The 15,534-nt window shown below is 35.9% G+C and overlaps 1 protein-coding gene across 1 annotated transcript in view; it reads left to right on the plus strand.

Moving 5' to 3' along the window:
• Window positions 1–15,534, plus strand: part of LOC150102758 (uncharacterized) — a 174,695-nt gene that overhangs the window by 109,137 nt on the left and 50,024 nt on the right. The window contains exon 5 of the mRNA XM_090399294.1: window positions 7,469–7,701. Coding sequence (XP_090255420.1) covers window positions 7,469–7,701 — 233 coding nt within the window. The remainder of the gene's footprint in view (window positions 1–7,468; window positions 7,702–15,534) is intronic.

Raw genomic sequence — 15,534 nt, forward strand, 5'->3', positions numbered from 1 at the left:
AAAACGAGCCTCGTCGCTGAAGATGATTTTGTTCGAAAAATAAGCATCCATTTGTTGTTGTTCCATAATCCATTCAACGAACTCTCTTTGCTGTGTGTGGTCAGTAGGCTTCAGTTCTTGAGTCAATTGAACTTTGTAAGCATAAAGATGCAAATCTTTCGTGAGAATACGCTGTAGAGAGCTTCTCGAAGCCCAATTCAAGACCACGGTGCCGAATTGATGTTCCTGGACTCTCAACAACACTCTCACGAACTACTTCGATGTTTTCTGTTGAACGACTTGTTGAAGGACGGCCATAGTGTATAAGATCACTAATTGATCCAGTTTCCTTGCATTTTTTAATTAATCTTTTCACAGTTGATGAAGTTAAATCACTATTCCGACCATATTTTGTACGAAAATTGTGAACTGTAGCTGCCAAACCTTCATTATTTTTAAAATATTGCTCAACAATGAAAATGCATTGTTCTTTCTTTCGTGTAGCGCTCCATTTTTAATAACCCTGAACTGTCAGCTGTCACGCTGTCTTTTTTTTCTCATTGGCAACACTTTACCGCACAAACGGCGCTAAATTTAAATCTTGCGTGAATTTTGGGACACCCTGTATGTATATATATATATCACATTTTCATATATATATATATATATATATATATATCACATTAATATAAGCGGAAAGAGTTACTAAATATATGAAAAGAGTTGTTCTCAAACAGCAGCAGTATATCTGAAGCTGTAAGCATACATCTGTCTTGGAAATCACCAAAATATGAGCTTGAATTTCCTAATTAAGGAAATCCAAAGTAACACAAGTTCACTCTTCTATGTCAGGAGGTCAAAACCATTACAAATCCCCTATAATTAGTCATTTCCATTATTTCCAATGTTCAGTTGACAGTAATAGCCAGAAAATAATGATGTGCATTTTTCTAAAATCACACAAAGAAAGTACGTTATAAATTACTTCATTCTGATAATCTCCACTCAATGAAAGTACCACATCTTTTCTAATCATTATTATCATCATTATCTGGCATATCAGTATAAACAAGAAATGACTGCATATTTATAAAAGATGTTTCAGCTAGTTAAGATTGGTGGCAATTTTTGAAATAGCTATGTACTTTTAGTACAATAAAATGCATGAGTATGCTCCCTAACCTAAGCGCTTTTCATTCGTAACAATTGTGTTATGAACGATACTGAAAATAAATTTTTTTTAACATCAGCAGATTAATAGGCAGGTCCTTCCCCCCCTCCCCCCCCACACACACACAAAAAAAAAGAGAAAAGCTGGATTCTTATGCAAAGGTCCGGTTTTACCATTAGGCGAACTTCTGGGAGCCAGATTTTGCTACATATTTTGTGGAAAAATTATAACCTTCGAAAAAAATTGGTAAAACCTTGATTACTAATTAAAAAAACCAAAAAATTAAATAAGTCAAGCCGTTCTGCTGCTCGCTGATGATCCTACATAATTTTGCAATTCCCCCCCCCGAGTTTCTCAAACTTAAAACTTAAAAAAAATTACACTCGCTCTACGATGGCTCAGGAACGACTCACTGGTCTAATAATATCTATAGAGCATGAAATTGCATCTACAATCAATATAGATGAATTAATTCGAAACTGCTTGAGGCTGTTTAATGCGACTTCTAAAGGAATACAACCATTCTTTCTCAATAGCATTGAGAGTAATCTAAGCTTTTATCCTTTACCTCCAGCTGAGAACATTATTGTCTAGTATTTCGGAGACCAAAGTGTTTCCTGGGAAGAGAACATTATTGTCTAGTGTTTGTGATGATGAAAATATAAAAATTTATTTCCAGTCGCAGTAACATTATCAGTATTTGAATTTTTTTAAGAAACAAACTGCCACTCCAGTACTGAATTTGTTTATTATTATATATTTTATTTTATTAACTGGGAATAATGTCAACACACACCCACAAAGAAATACACCGGAATTCGCCGAATACAACAATATTCTTGGTATTCTTATTTTAATAAATGTTAAAATGAAAAAATAGATATTGATTACTGTCTAGTGAAAACTTTCAGTAGAAAATTAGAGTAGTTCTTTATAATTCATGGGAGAGAGAGTTTAGCATAAATTTTGAATCAGTCTGTGCAGAATATTGCTCATATATTTTCTCTATCTATGGAGTTTCATATATATCATCATTCTATATATATACACATAGAAGATCGTTTTATATATATATATATATATATATATTCAGGGCTGCATTTACCATTAGGTGCATGATGCACAAGCTGGAGGTCTCACTCTCTATGGGTGGGGCCACCTTACTCCTCACAGAGAACAATAAAAAAAAAAAAAAAGCATAGTTATAGTTGAGAGGACTAGGGTCCATCCATGGAAATTGGATGGCCCCTAGTTCAAGAGAGTGTGGTTAGCAAGGGTGTTAGAACCATGTTTTTTACTTGAAGAGTGGTGAACAAGTGAAATAAGTTGCCAGAGTCTGTTGTGGGTGCCATGACTGTCAATGAGTTCACTGTGTGGATGTTGGGTAGTTGTTTAGGGCCTCTCTCTATTAGTCTAAGGACTCCTTGGAGGTTGCCCGTAATAATAATAATAATAGTTGCAAAATAAAATACTTATTTATAAATATTAAATTCATAATATAAAAACTAGAGGCCGCTGAAAAATTTGTGAGGTCTCCTGCTTCCATTTGAAATACATTGTTTTTTCCTTAGAATATAAAGCTAACAGGAACTGCTGTATGTATTCCATGAAATTAATGTATGTAAGTGTACCGTTTTTTTTGCTGGACGTATATACATGTCCAGCAAACCTGGATAGTTATTATTTTTAGTTATTAGTGATTATTTTTTTAAATTTTAATATGAACTGATATGAAGCAAATATCTGGATAGTACAACACCAGGGCAACTCATAGTCCACCTGGTAGTGCAGGTGGACTATGAGTTGGGTAGAGCAGGCTCCACCCTTATTATGTGTGTCGCCCAGCTCCTAGGAGCTGTATTACTGTTTTTCATTATGAGAGAAGGTCACTACCCAGACTGATTTCAACCTTTACTGAGGTCTCATCAGTGAGTAGGTAGACCTAGATATAATATGAAGGTTTTGTAGCAGAACAAAATGGGATGTAATATCACTTAATTTTAATTATCATTTTATATTATAGAGTATATATATATATAAAAGAATGATCACAGACATATTTAATGCACGAATTCCCAATTCAAATGTAACTATTAAATAAGCACTTCGTAGATTAAAATGTGATATTAACAATATATCATGTTCATCGCTCTGTAAATGCTGCTATACAAATCGCCCGCGAAAACAATGACCAAAAGCACCATCTTACCACAGCTGTTGCATTTATTGGCCATCTTCATCCACGTGGTGGTTGCCAGCTGTAGGGAGTTAGTTGCTGTTCGTGATATGTGCGCATTCGTTTTGTAAAAAAAATCTAACTTTGTCCTCTCTTACTTAGTATGTGCTGCTTGTATTGGTTATGTTTGGATCTGTATGTATGTATTTAGGAATTGTCCATTGTATGGAAACCGACGCTACCATACAACCCACGACATCCAGCAATCGCACCAATGTCTGCGTATACCATGTTCGGCTGCATTTTCCCGCCAGTGACGGAACCGTAACAGTAGCCAAAAATATAGAGTCATGATAGCATTTGTGTGGTGATAGCAAACACGAAACGAATACCCAACTCATTTTTACTTCATTTCTGGTATGCTGGTTTTATTTATATTCTCCTCAGTGCTGCTTGTGCTTGTTAAGTGTTATCGACTACTATTCAACCGACAACACTGCATCGTCATCATCATCATGCGTAGCAAGGATTTAGGCCTAGCATGGCCTGTTCCGGCCTTAGAAGTCATCATTGAATCGTTTAAGAGGACGTCCTGGTTTTCTTTTTCCTAATGGCTTGTTTTGGTAATCTTTCTGTTTTCATTCTTTGAACGTGTTCCATCCATTTATGTTTATATTTTTTAATTTTTTCTATTACTGGTTCTTGGTTTAATTCTTTCATAATATCTTCATTTCTTTTGTGATCAAATAGGATATACTTTGCAGTTTTTCTCATAAACTTCATTTCTGCTGTTGTTAATCTTTGTTTGTCCTTTTGTTTTATTGTCCATATTTTGCTTCCATACATTAAGACTGGTAAGACTAATGTATTGTATACTTTTAGCCTGGTTTGTTTTTGAACTAGGTTTGGTTTAAATATAGAGTTAATTACACCTGTTATTTTTAAATATTTTGCAATTTTTACGTTTATATCTTTTTGGGATATATTTAGTTCCACCGCATATGCCCTTCCAGCACCCGTAATATTACGAAAGATACGTCAGCTTCTCTAACAGGTTTCATCTGTGGTGACATCCAGCAAAAATACTTCTTATTTGTGTTATAGCTGTTTTCTTTATATCCTACGTAAGTTCAGTTTCTCTGGTAAAGGAATGTTCGTTTCAAAATCGGCGGGCATAATTATTCCACTAGCGAGACGCTATCCTCCTCTACACATCGGTGCGTCATTGTGACATCTGCCTGATGTAACATCCGCTTCATCCTCCTTCCGGTAACGTCACTTCCATTTGCGAACGAGGACGAGGCGCCTGCTAACGTATCACGACATGCACAGCGGTCGCCCATAGACTTCCATGTTAAAAAAGGGACAGTTGGAAAGGAAAGAGTTCCTGTTAAAAATTGGATTAATTCAAAAAATATGGATTATCCATTTTGGCGCTTGGTTGCGCTGTGACATTCCACAGGTAAGGGATTGTAATATATTAGGTGTCATGCTTTTTGGAATTTAGAAAAAAGGGACATTTTTTGTAAATTGATACTGCAATGGCACTATCTTACCTTCCTTCCATTCCATGGGCACCTTTCCAGCAGCCAGACTTTCATTGAAAAGCCAGGTCAAAGGCACTGTTAGTTCCCTAGCACATTCTCTCAAAACTCGTGGTGAAATACCATCCAGTCCCACAGCTTTACTGACATCCAGAGTACTCAGTATTTGAAACATGCTCTCCTCCTGTACCTCTAAACCTCGAACCTGACCTATCCCTCTAGCATTAAAACTGACTCCTCCAGGATGAAATACTCCAATAAAGTGTTCATTGAACAATTCTACTATGTCCTCTGCATCAGCCACTCTATTCCCATTTTTATCCCACAATATCATTCTTCCTCAGTCATTTCTCCTCCTACTGGCTACATATCTAAAAAATTCCCTAGGATTTTCTTTGGATCTTAGGGCTAATCTCCTCTCATATTCCAGTTTCGTCTTCCTCACCATACTAGTCACTCTTCTGGCCTGTGTCTTATACTCTTCATGCATCTTCTCTTCTCCTTATATCTCTTCCACAGCCTCTTTTTCGCATGCAATTCCTGTTTAATATTGCTTGTCATCCACTTTACTCCAAATTGTGTCCTCTTGTTCACTTGTGGTATACAATACAACTTACCATTGCTGCTAACAAATATTCTTTCATAATTTCCCACGCACTAATGATATCCCGGCCTTCCAATTCCTCCCTCCATGAAACTTCCCTAAGTTGATGTCTTAGACTATTATTATCATCTGCCTTATAATTCCACATATGTTCCCGTCTCTTTGATATTTTCCAAGTCAAAACCATATGGTCACTCTCTCCAACTGGTGGGAGAGATGTCAGGTTTTGAAATTTGGTAAGCAACGATGGAATGCAAAGTATACACCTGGTGGAGAAACTTTGAAGGAGGTAGAGGAGATGCGAGCGCTTGGAGTGGAGGTGGACAAGGACCTGCAATTCAGGGACCACATTACACAAGTTCTTGAAGTTATCACATCAGATAATTGCAATGATACAGAGGACCTTGGTATGCATAAATAAAGAGGTTATGATTCCATTATATAAGGCCTTCATCAGGCCTCACATGGATTACTGTTCACAGATTTCGTCACCTGGTTTTCATGGTGATAAGGAGATGTTAGAAAGAGTCCAGAGAAGATTCACAAAGATGGTAGAACAAAGGGGTAGAACAAGAGGCTATCCCTAGAAACTGTATAAGGAGGGTGTGAGCGGAAGAGTTGGTTCTCTGCATAGAGAGGGATTGGTGAGTGAAATGAGTTGCCTGAGCATGTTGTGAATGCAGACATATTGAATGAGTTTAAGGCATGGTTTGTGAGTGATGGTGTGTACCTCCTGTGATGAGTCTCTGACTCCATGGAAGTCGAATGTTAATAATAATAATACAATTGACCCCTAAACAACACAGGGGTGTGGAGTGCTGACCCCTCACCCATGTTGTTAGAAAATCCACATATAACTTTTGACTCCCCAAAAACTTAACTATTAATATTCTACTGTTGACCGGAAGCCTTACTGATAACAGTCGATTGGCATAGATTTTGTATGTTATATGTATTATATACTGTATACTTACAATAAAGTAAGCTAGAGAAAAGAAAATCATAAGGAAGAGAAAATACATTTACAGTACTGTATTTATCAATACTGTAAGTTTACATCATCTGTTTGCAAGATGAATTGACCTACATCAGTATTGTCTTATATGATACAAAACACCGTGAAGGTTATACATATTACTAACTCTAGACATCAAAAATGAAAAAAATAATACGAAAAAGAAATTCATATTTATTTACAGGTATAACGATTCATGCATTGATAATGAAGCAGCAGCAATAGGATTGTTTTATGGTAGTGTAATCGATACGATTGCTTCACAGTAGTCTAGCCTATATACTAATGAATAAATCGTTATAAAATTTTTATTTTATTCTAATTAATTAAAAACAGTTGATTTCATGCAGTGATGATATTTAATACTGCATCTTTACGTTTGTTTACATTTCCCTTGACTGTAAATGGCCATGGATGGTTTGATAGTTTGTGTGCGTAAGTTTTGATAAATCTTAACTTTTTATAATAGATCCGTGTATATTTTATGGTAATAAATGATAACATAGACTAGTATCTACATATATTTTATTAATTCACGACATACCTAACTTTTTCTTAATTTTTTCAATATTTCTAAACTGTGCAGTTTGTCTGCAAGTTTTTCAAATTTTCGCAAATCTCCAAAAATATTTCTAGTATATTTATTGAAAAAAAAATCTGCATATAAGTGAATCCACATTGTTTAAGGGTCAACTGTATAATAACAGTATTGAAAGATCATCATCTCTATTGAATGGTGTGTTTTTATCACATACTGTAAGTGGTGAATTATCTGCAGTCAGCCTTCTGAAACAAAATGAGCATTGGAAAGTAGGTGGGGGTGGGAGGTAAAAGAAGAGTCCTCCTTACCAAGTTTTCAAAACAGAGAAAATTCATCTCTTTCATACTGAAAGGATGTACATATTAAAAGTTAAAAAGGTTTGAGAACACTATTACTATAGCATACTGCTCAAAACAATCATAACTTTTTTTTTTCCAGGTGTCAGTGAAACTGTAAATACCTTAAGGAAAGACTTGAAACTAAAGATTGGTTCTACAACAGGCTTTCCTACACAGATTTTAAATGTTTTGAAGCAGACTGCTGCTGGTCAGGGGTATCACACAGATGCAGATGTTGCTGCTGATGAAGTTCCAGAAGCCAGACCTTGTCCATACATGGTATGGGCATGCTGCATGAGATTGGGAGTGCATCCAATTGATGCTGTATTAAAGGTAAGTGTCCCAGTATTTGAATCATTGTAAATGCATCTGATCACTCAAAAACTTCACAGCTACTGAAAAATATTTATTTATTAATTTCATGTTACTCATATATATATATATATCAATAAAGATACACTTACTAATGTAGTCAAATTAAATTAAAGATGCCAAGAAATTATATTCTTCCTTAATCCTTTATCCAAGTGTAATCAAAGTTTGCACATGAAATATCTTCATGACTATGCTACTTGTATATAGATGCTAATGACTTCACATTGAATCATTTTGTTTGTGTGTGTGTTTTCTATAGACTGTGAAAGTCAGAGATCCATTTGGTTGTCTTGTAACCAGGGTGTCTAAGGAAGGGGAGACTAGTGTGAATTGGATCGATGGATGTTGGCTATTCAAATGGGATAGGAAAAGTCACACAGCATAGCCAAATAGTGGGTTTAAGGGGAGAAAAATTAAGGGCATTCTTTTCATATGTCTCCATGAAAAAGTTAGCTGGTGGGGTAAGGTGCATGACTGCTTCCTCTGTTTGTTTGTAGAGTAATTTTCCTTGCCAACTAAATAGTCCAAGTTCATGGTGAACTGAAATAGGGCTGAGATATCAGGAAGAAATTCTGCTTGGATAAAAGCCAGAATGTCTTTAAGTGGGCTATTTGTGAATAAGGAGAAGACACTAAAATGACCATTAAGTCAATATTTGGGGAGCATGAGGTCTTGTATACTGAACTTAAAATAGGCAAAGGTTTTTTTTTTTTTTTGTAATATGTGATGAGGTATTGTGAGCAGTTTGAGAAAGCACTTGGACTAAATATTTGACTAGTTTGTAGGTGGGTGAGTTAATACTACCTAAAAGTTTGTGGTCACATCTGTTGGCCAGGAAGTGACATATTTTAGGAGTCAGGATGATTGTGATCTGTGTATAAGTGGGGGGGTGTCTTAATTTTGTTGGTGGTAGGGGAACTGCATGGAAGGCAACGGAGAACCACCATGCATACTTTTTCTCTTTCTCCAAATAATGATGAACAAGTTAATACGGAAGAATGAATTATGCACAAGAACAGATGGGACCCCTGGTCCCATCTGTTCTTGTGCATAATTCACTCCTACCAGGGAGGAGGTTTGTAGATCTATCCTCCGAGAAGTTCTGAAACTAATGTAAGGACACAACAACATAAGAAACTGAACCTCAAATAAAATACAAATATGGGCACCTGGAACGTTAATTCCATGTATCAAGCAGGAAAGATGGCCAATGTGATCAGAGAAATGAAAAGAATGAAGTTTAAAGTTTATTTTCCACTTGATTAGACTATAATAAATTTAGTTTCATCCTTTATCCAAGTGTTAGCAAAAAAGTTTGGCCTGAAGATACTTCAAGACTGAGGCAACTCGTAGCAAAGGTGAACCAAGATCTCATCACTCCTGTCTCAGTATCTTCCATAATGCAAAGCACATCTCTTTGCAGATATGTATAATGCTATGCATTAAGGGAAGGGCCACTACCCAGACCCAGAAGTGGAGATACCAAGGCAGCAGCAATGGAGAGGTCATCTTTACTTATACGAGTTGCCAAAAGGTGTACCACCTTATTATTAAATTACTCTGGATTCAGAGAAAGATGTTGAAAGTTTATTTTCCACTTTTTTTTTCCCCAAGTGTTAAGGATTAAACTAAATTTATTAACCAAGTGGAAAATAAACTTTCAACATCTTCTCTGAATCCAGAGTAATTTAAGAATAAGGTGGTGCACCTTTTGGCAACTCGTATAAATAAAGAGGACCTCTCCATTGCTTCTGCCTTGGTATTTCCACTTCTGGGTCTGGCTCCCACTGACGAGACCAGTCTGGGTAGTGGCCCTTCCCTTAATGCATAGCATTATACATATCTGTAAGGAGATGTGCTTTGCATTATGGGAGATACTGAGACAGGAGTGATGAGAACTTGGTCCACCTTTGCTATGAGTTGTCTCAGTCTTGAAGTATCTTCAGGCGCAAACTTTGTTTGCTAACACTTGGATAAAGGATTAAACTAAATTTATTTTAGAAAAGAATGAAGATATCAGTTCTTGGACTCTCAGAGGTTAGATGGAAAGGGAAAGGAGATATTAGAACAGATGATGGATTTAGATTTATTTACTCAGGAGGAGAAGAATGGCAAAGGGATATTGGCAGAGATCTGAAAGAGTGATTGCTTTGAAAATAAAGGCCAAACATAGAAATATCCTCATAATTCAAGTATACTTACCAACAACAGATCATACAGATGAACAAGTTGAAGAGATCGATCAACAAATGAGGAATGTTTACATTTGAAAAAAATAACAGAGATATAATACTGATGGGAGATATAAATGCAAAGATAGGGAAAGGAAGAGAGGATGGTCTGGTGGGCCCTTGGGGCTTGGGAGAAAGAAATAAAAGGGGAGACAGCCTGCTCTCCCCTTTTATTGTGGTGGAGTTTTGCAGAAAACACAAATTGATAGTGACTAACACCTGGTTTCAACAACATGAGAGAAGACTGTATACGTGGAGAGCACCTGGGCAGAGAGGTGAAGAAATCAGATTGATTAATTAATGAACTCAAAATATAGAAATGTAATAAAAAATGCAAAAGCTTATCCTGGAGCAGACTGCAATAGTGACCATAACCTTCTCACAATTATAATAAAAATCAGACTAAAATGAATAAATAAAGAAAATGCAACTATAAAAATATGAATTGATGGACTAAAAAGAAAAGATATTAGAGAGAAATATCAAGCTGAACTAGAAAATAAGATCAGCAGTATTGATACTGATAGACCCCTAGAAGTAATCTGGACTGATCTAAGAGAGAAAATCAAGGAATGTGCTAAAGGTCTTCTGGGTGAGGCAGAGAGAAGAGGAAGGAAGCCCTGGATTACTGAAGAGGTGATAGAAAAAATGGACGAAAGAAGAAAATGGAAGAATAAGAACAGCGATGAAGCCCAAATCAGGTATAAAGAGATGAATAAACAAGTAAAAATTTTGGCTAAAAAGGCAAAGGAAGACTGGCTCAATCAGATCTGCAAGGAAAATGATACAGCAAAGGATATGAGAAAGGTCTATGAAGGCTTGAACTTGATTTCAGGGAAGAAGAGAAGAATAAAAAGCAGTGCTTTGAAGGATGAAAGAGGAAAGATTTTGTTTGAAAAAATGATAAGATGGAAGAAGTATGTTACAGAACTTTATGGAGATGAAGATAATCTGGAATGTGATCAGATAGAAAATGATGATGCCCCAGAAATTAAAGAATGGGAAACTGCAGCAGCCATTAAAAGAATAAAGGATAGGAAAGTTCCAGGAGTGGATGATACTGAAGGCATTGGGAAAGAAAGGAATAAAACTTCTATCCATCATCTTTAATAGAAGTCTGGAGGAGGTTATAATACCTAAAGACTTCATAAGATCTATTTTTATTCCTATTCCCAAGACTACAGGAATAATGGATTGCAACAAGCACAGAACTATCAGCTGATTAGCCACGCTGCAAAAGTCCTAATCAACATAATATATAGAAGAATGGAACAGAGGAAATTAATGAAGCACAGTTTGGTTTCAGGGGAACCAGGGAAGCTATCACAACACTACAGATATTGGGGGAAAGAATGATTGAGTGCAATAAAGATTTATATCTATGCTTTGTGGACTATGAAAAAGCTTTTGATAACGTTAATCACTCTATTTTATTTGATATTTTGCATAAAATAGGAATAGATAAAAATATTATGAGAATTTTGTTCAGAATATACAAAACTCAAGAAGCCAGGGTCAGATTTGAAGGAGAGGATACTGAATTGATCCCCATAAGAAAATGTGTGAGACAAGGGTGTGGAATGTCCCCACTCCTTTTTAATGTCTATAATGAATGGATGATGAGGGAGGCCTTGGAAGATCTGAAGGATGGAATAAAGATAAACAGACACCTGATAAATAATATAAGATATGCAGATGACATTGTACTTATGAGCGAAACAGAGGAAGGCTTGCAAAGAATTTTGAACAGACTGAACAGGGTTGGAAATGAGAGATATAAAATGAAAATAAACATTCAGAAAACAAAAGTGATGAAGATTTCAAGGAAAGGAAATGATGGGATGGAAATCACTTTGAACGGACAAAGAATAGAAAATGTAAAAAGTTTTGAATACCTTGGGAGTTGGATAACAGAAGCCAGTAGATCTAATTATGAAATTAAGAACAGAATTAAAAAAGAAAAAGCAGCATTTTTCCAAATATACCACATATTAGGAAACAGAAATCTGAACAAACAGTTAAAAGTAAGAATCCTCAAGACAATGATCTGGAGCATGGGGATATATGGATGTACCCACAGTACTGGACAATCAATAAGGAGATGAGTGACTGATTGAATGCATTTGAAATGTGGTGCTTGAGAAAAATGGATCGTATCAACTGGACTGAAAGAGCGAGCAATGAAGAGGTTCTTAAAAGATCCAAAATGAAAAGAGACTATATGGCTAGTATCCAAAGAAGAAAAATAGCGTTTGCAGGACATTTGATGAGGCGGTTCTTCTGAAGAGCTTCCCAGAATGGTATTGCAGGGGATGGTGGAGGGAAAGAGAGGAAGCAGTGGAAAGACAACATCAAAGATTGGACAGGCAAGAATCTTACAGAAGCAAGAGATAGAGAGGCATGGAAGTGGACTGTTCATTAGCTGCAACCCTCTTGAAGAGGAGGCCACAGGATTAGATTAGATTAGGGGAACTGGTCTAAGAAAAGTGGTCATTTTTTATGTTATAATCTACGTAGTTTAGATTGACAGTAACATTGTCCTTGTGCACTTTCAAGATTTTTATTTTTTTGTTATTTCTGAGATGTAGAAGGCCTTTAAATTCTCATACAGATTTTAGTATAGACCGTACTAAAAACATCTGAGCCACAGAGTACTGATGGCTTCACCATAATTCAAAGACATCAAAAGAAGTCCATTTCAGTGATTAAAGTTGAAAGGCTGTTTATTTGATCATAGGGTATTATAGGTCTTTTAATTCTTTTTAAAATGTGAACAACAGTTGTACTCTATAATTATCAGCTACACAAATATTTATACTGCGATTTAGAGTGCTGGTGAAGGTAGTGTGATTTTTCTTTGAAATTTGAGAGAAATTTACAAAATTGTGTACTATAAACAACAACAACAAATTTAAAAAAAATTAAATTTAAAAAATAAAATAAAATAAAACTTTGAATCCTAGAAAAATACACTTTTAAAAATCTTAAAATTTTAAAAATTAGAAAAACTGCAAATAGCAAACTTCAATTATTGACTACCTTCCTGTTTTTACACTTATGTGTAGACTATGCAGACTTTTGAAACCAAATCTGATAGAATAGGGCAATTAATCCTTATCCCCATAGTATCCTTCCTGTTCAATCATGTGTGTTCTTCTGGACAGTTTGCCTGTTTTGCAGAGTAAAAAAACAGTTTCTGGGAGGAAACCCTGCCATCTTCATATGAGACTGGCTAACTCACCTTCAATTGGAAAATCCTGATGAAGGCTCTTTACATTTAGTTGGAAAGACCTAGAATTTGAACCCAGGTCTTTCCAATCAACAGAAGCTCAATTGACAAAATTTAGTATTCACATTTATATATCCAAAATGTAAGAAATGTATGGGAATAGATTTGGTGTGTGGGGGGGGGGAGATTAATCAGACAATTTATCTCTGCAGGCTAGGACTCCACTCTACTGTTTAGCAACTTTTGGGTAGTTTATTGAAGAGTTTATTTTCTTCCCTTTTTACATCCTGGCAGGGAGAGAAGGTATGTTTAATACCTTGATCGAATCCAAATACATCATACCAAATGAACTTCTCATCATCCTTCATTCCATCTCTGTTCTTTGGAATCTATTATGAATAATCAACAGCTCCTAAGCCTTTCTATATCTAAGAGAAAACTGATCTGGAAAGGATACATTACCAAAAAGTAAGTGTGAATGAAGTAGAATCTGTCTTACAGATAGTTCACTAAATTGTCCTCACACCACTTGAGAAAGGTGAGGGGATCAGTATTTATGTCACTGGTTATGAAAGATCTTGAGGCTCCATTCACATTTGAGTACCACAAAAGCCAAAACAGGCAAACAAACAAACAAAAAAAAAAGCTATTCCTCACCCTCTTACTCACCATTTCTAGCTTCCATGGATGTCCTCCCCTTGTCTTTACTCCTTCCTCATACAAAAGAACTCCCCAGTGTCAATCCTGTAACTACCTCTCAACAGTTTAAATGTCTCAATCATATCATATCACCTCTTCTACTTCAGTTGACCAAACTCTGCAGATCTTAGTCTATCCTCAGAGCTAACACTGAATATAGTCCTGATATCTTTTTTTGTTATCTGTCTATGGACCTCTCCAAGGTTAATTTATCCCCTTCAAATATTCCGTGACCAAATCTGAGCACAAAATCTAGATAAGGTTTGATCAGGACTTTATACAATGGAACCACAACTCTTCTATCTCTTCTGGTCAGCGTTCATCCTTCTTAGTCTTGCAGCAACCTTTTTCGTTATCTTCTCCACCTTTGCAATATGTCTCCTAAACTTCAGGTTCTTATGTGTCATCATCATCATCATCCCAAGATTCCTTTCCTCTTCCGCTTCCTCCAGCACAGCTTCCAATCAATAGATTGCAAACTTCAAGACTTTACATTTAGTACCACTGGACTGATACTCCCATTCATTTGCCAGTCTGTCCAGTTTATTTCTCCTGAAGGAATAAACTGGACAGACTATTGCTAATATTATAACCTCTGAAAGGCTATAATATTGGCACTATTACCTTTCCCAGCTTCAAATAATCTGCAAATAACATTAACAGTGTCATTGATATAAAGGTTAAACAATATGGATCCCACTTGTAACTTTCTGCTTCCTTGATACTGCTCCCTCATACACGACTCTCTGATATCTACCAGACAGCCAATCATTTCACTAACCTGATATCCAAACCCATATGCTGTAACTTAAATATCAACTTATCATGTGGCAACCTGTCAAATGCTTTTGTAAAATCCAAAAATATAGCAGTATATGCCTTTCCCTCATCAACTGCTTTTGTTACTTTATTGTAAAAGGCAATTAGATTACTAAAACAAGAATGCCCATTAATAAGTTCATGCTGATCCTTACAGATAACATTATCCTAATTTGCCTAAGGTTGTATAAAATCTCTCACTAATTTCTTCAAAATCCTAATAATTACAGAAGAAATACGAATTGGTCCATAGTTTGACACTGTCATTCTGTCACCACCCTTATGCAATGGAACAATCTTACCCTTCTTCCACTCCTGGGGCACCTTTTCCATAGCCAGACTTTCATCGAAAAGCCAAGTCAATGGAGCTGTCAGTTCCTTAGCACATTCTCTACTAAATGTGAAATCCCATCCAGTGCTCATTACCTTACTGACATTCTGAGAACTGAGTATTTATAACACACTCTGCTCTTGCACTTCTCAACCTTGAATCCTCACCAACCCTCTAGTAATAAAACCATCTTTTCCAAGATTTCATCTGTTAATTTTGGGATAACTGTTTGTTTCCCTCATAACACTCTTTTCCAACTTTTTGGTTTTGAAATTCCTTTAAACTATTTCTTCCTTAAACTTCCAACTTTCAGAACATATTCTGTTCTAATACAGCAACAGCTGTTCTATTTTTCTCTCTCACTATATCAACTTCCTCTTTGGGAAATACAAATTTCTTGTGTAATTGCACTATATTCTAGCACAAAAAATAACATTATTATTATTATCTTTTCGAGCATCATGAAGTCACAAGACTCACTG

The sequence above is a fragment of the Typopeltis vanoorti genome, chromosome 10, assembly GCF_054136105.1.
Source record: "Typopeltis vanoorti isolate ZY-2024b chromosome 10, IOZ_Tvanoo_1.0, whole genome shotgun sequence".
In the NCBI taxonomy this organism is placed as follows: Eukaryota; Metazoa; Arthropoda; class Arachnida; order Uropygi; family Thelyphonidae; genus Typopeltis; species Typopeltis vanoorti.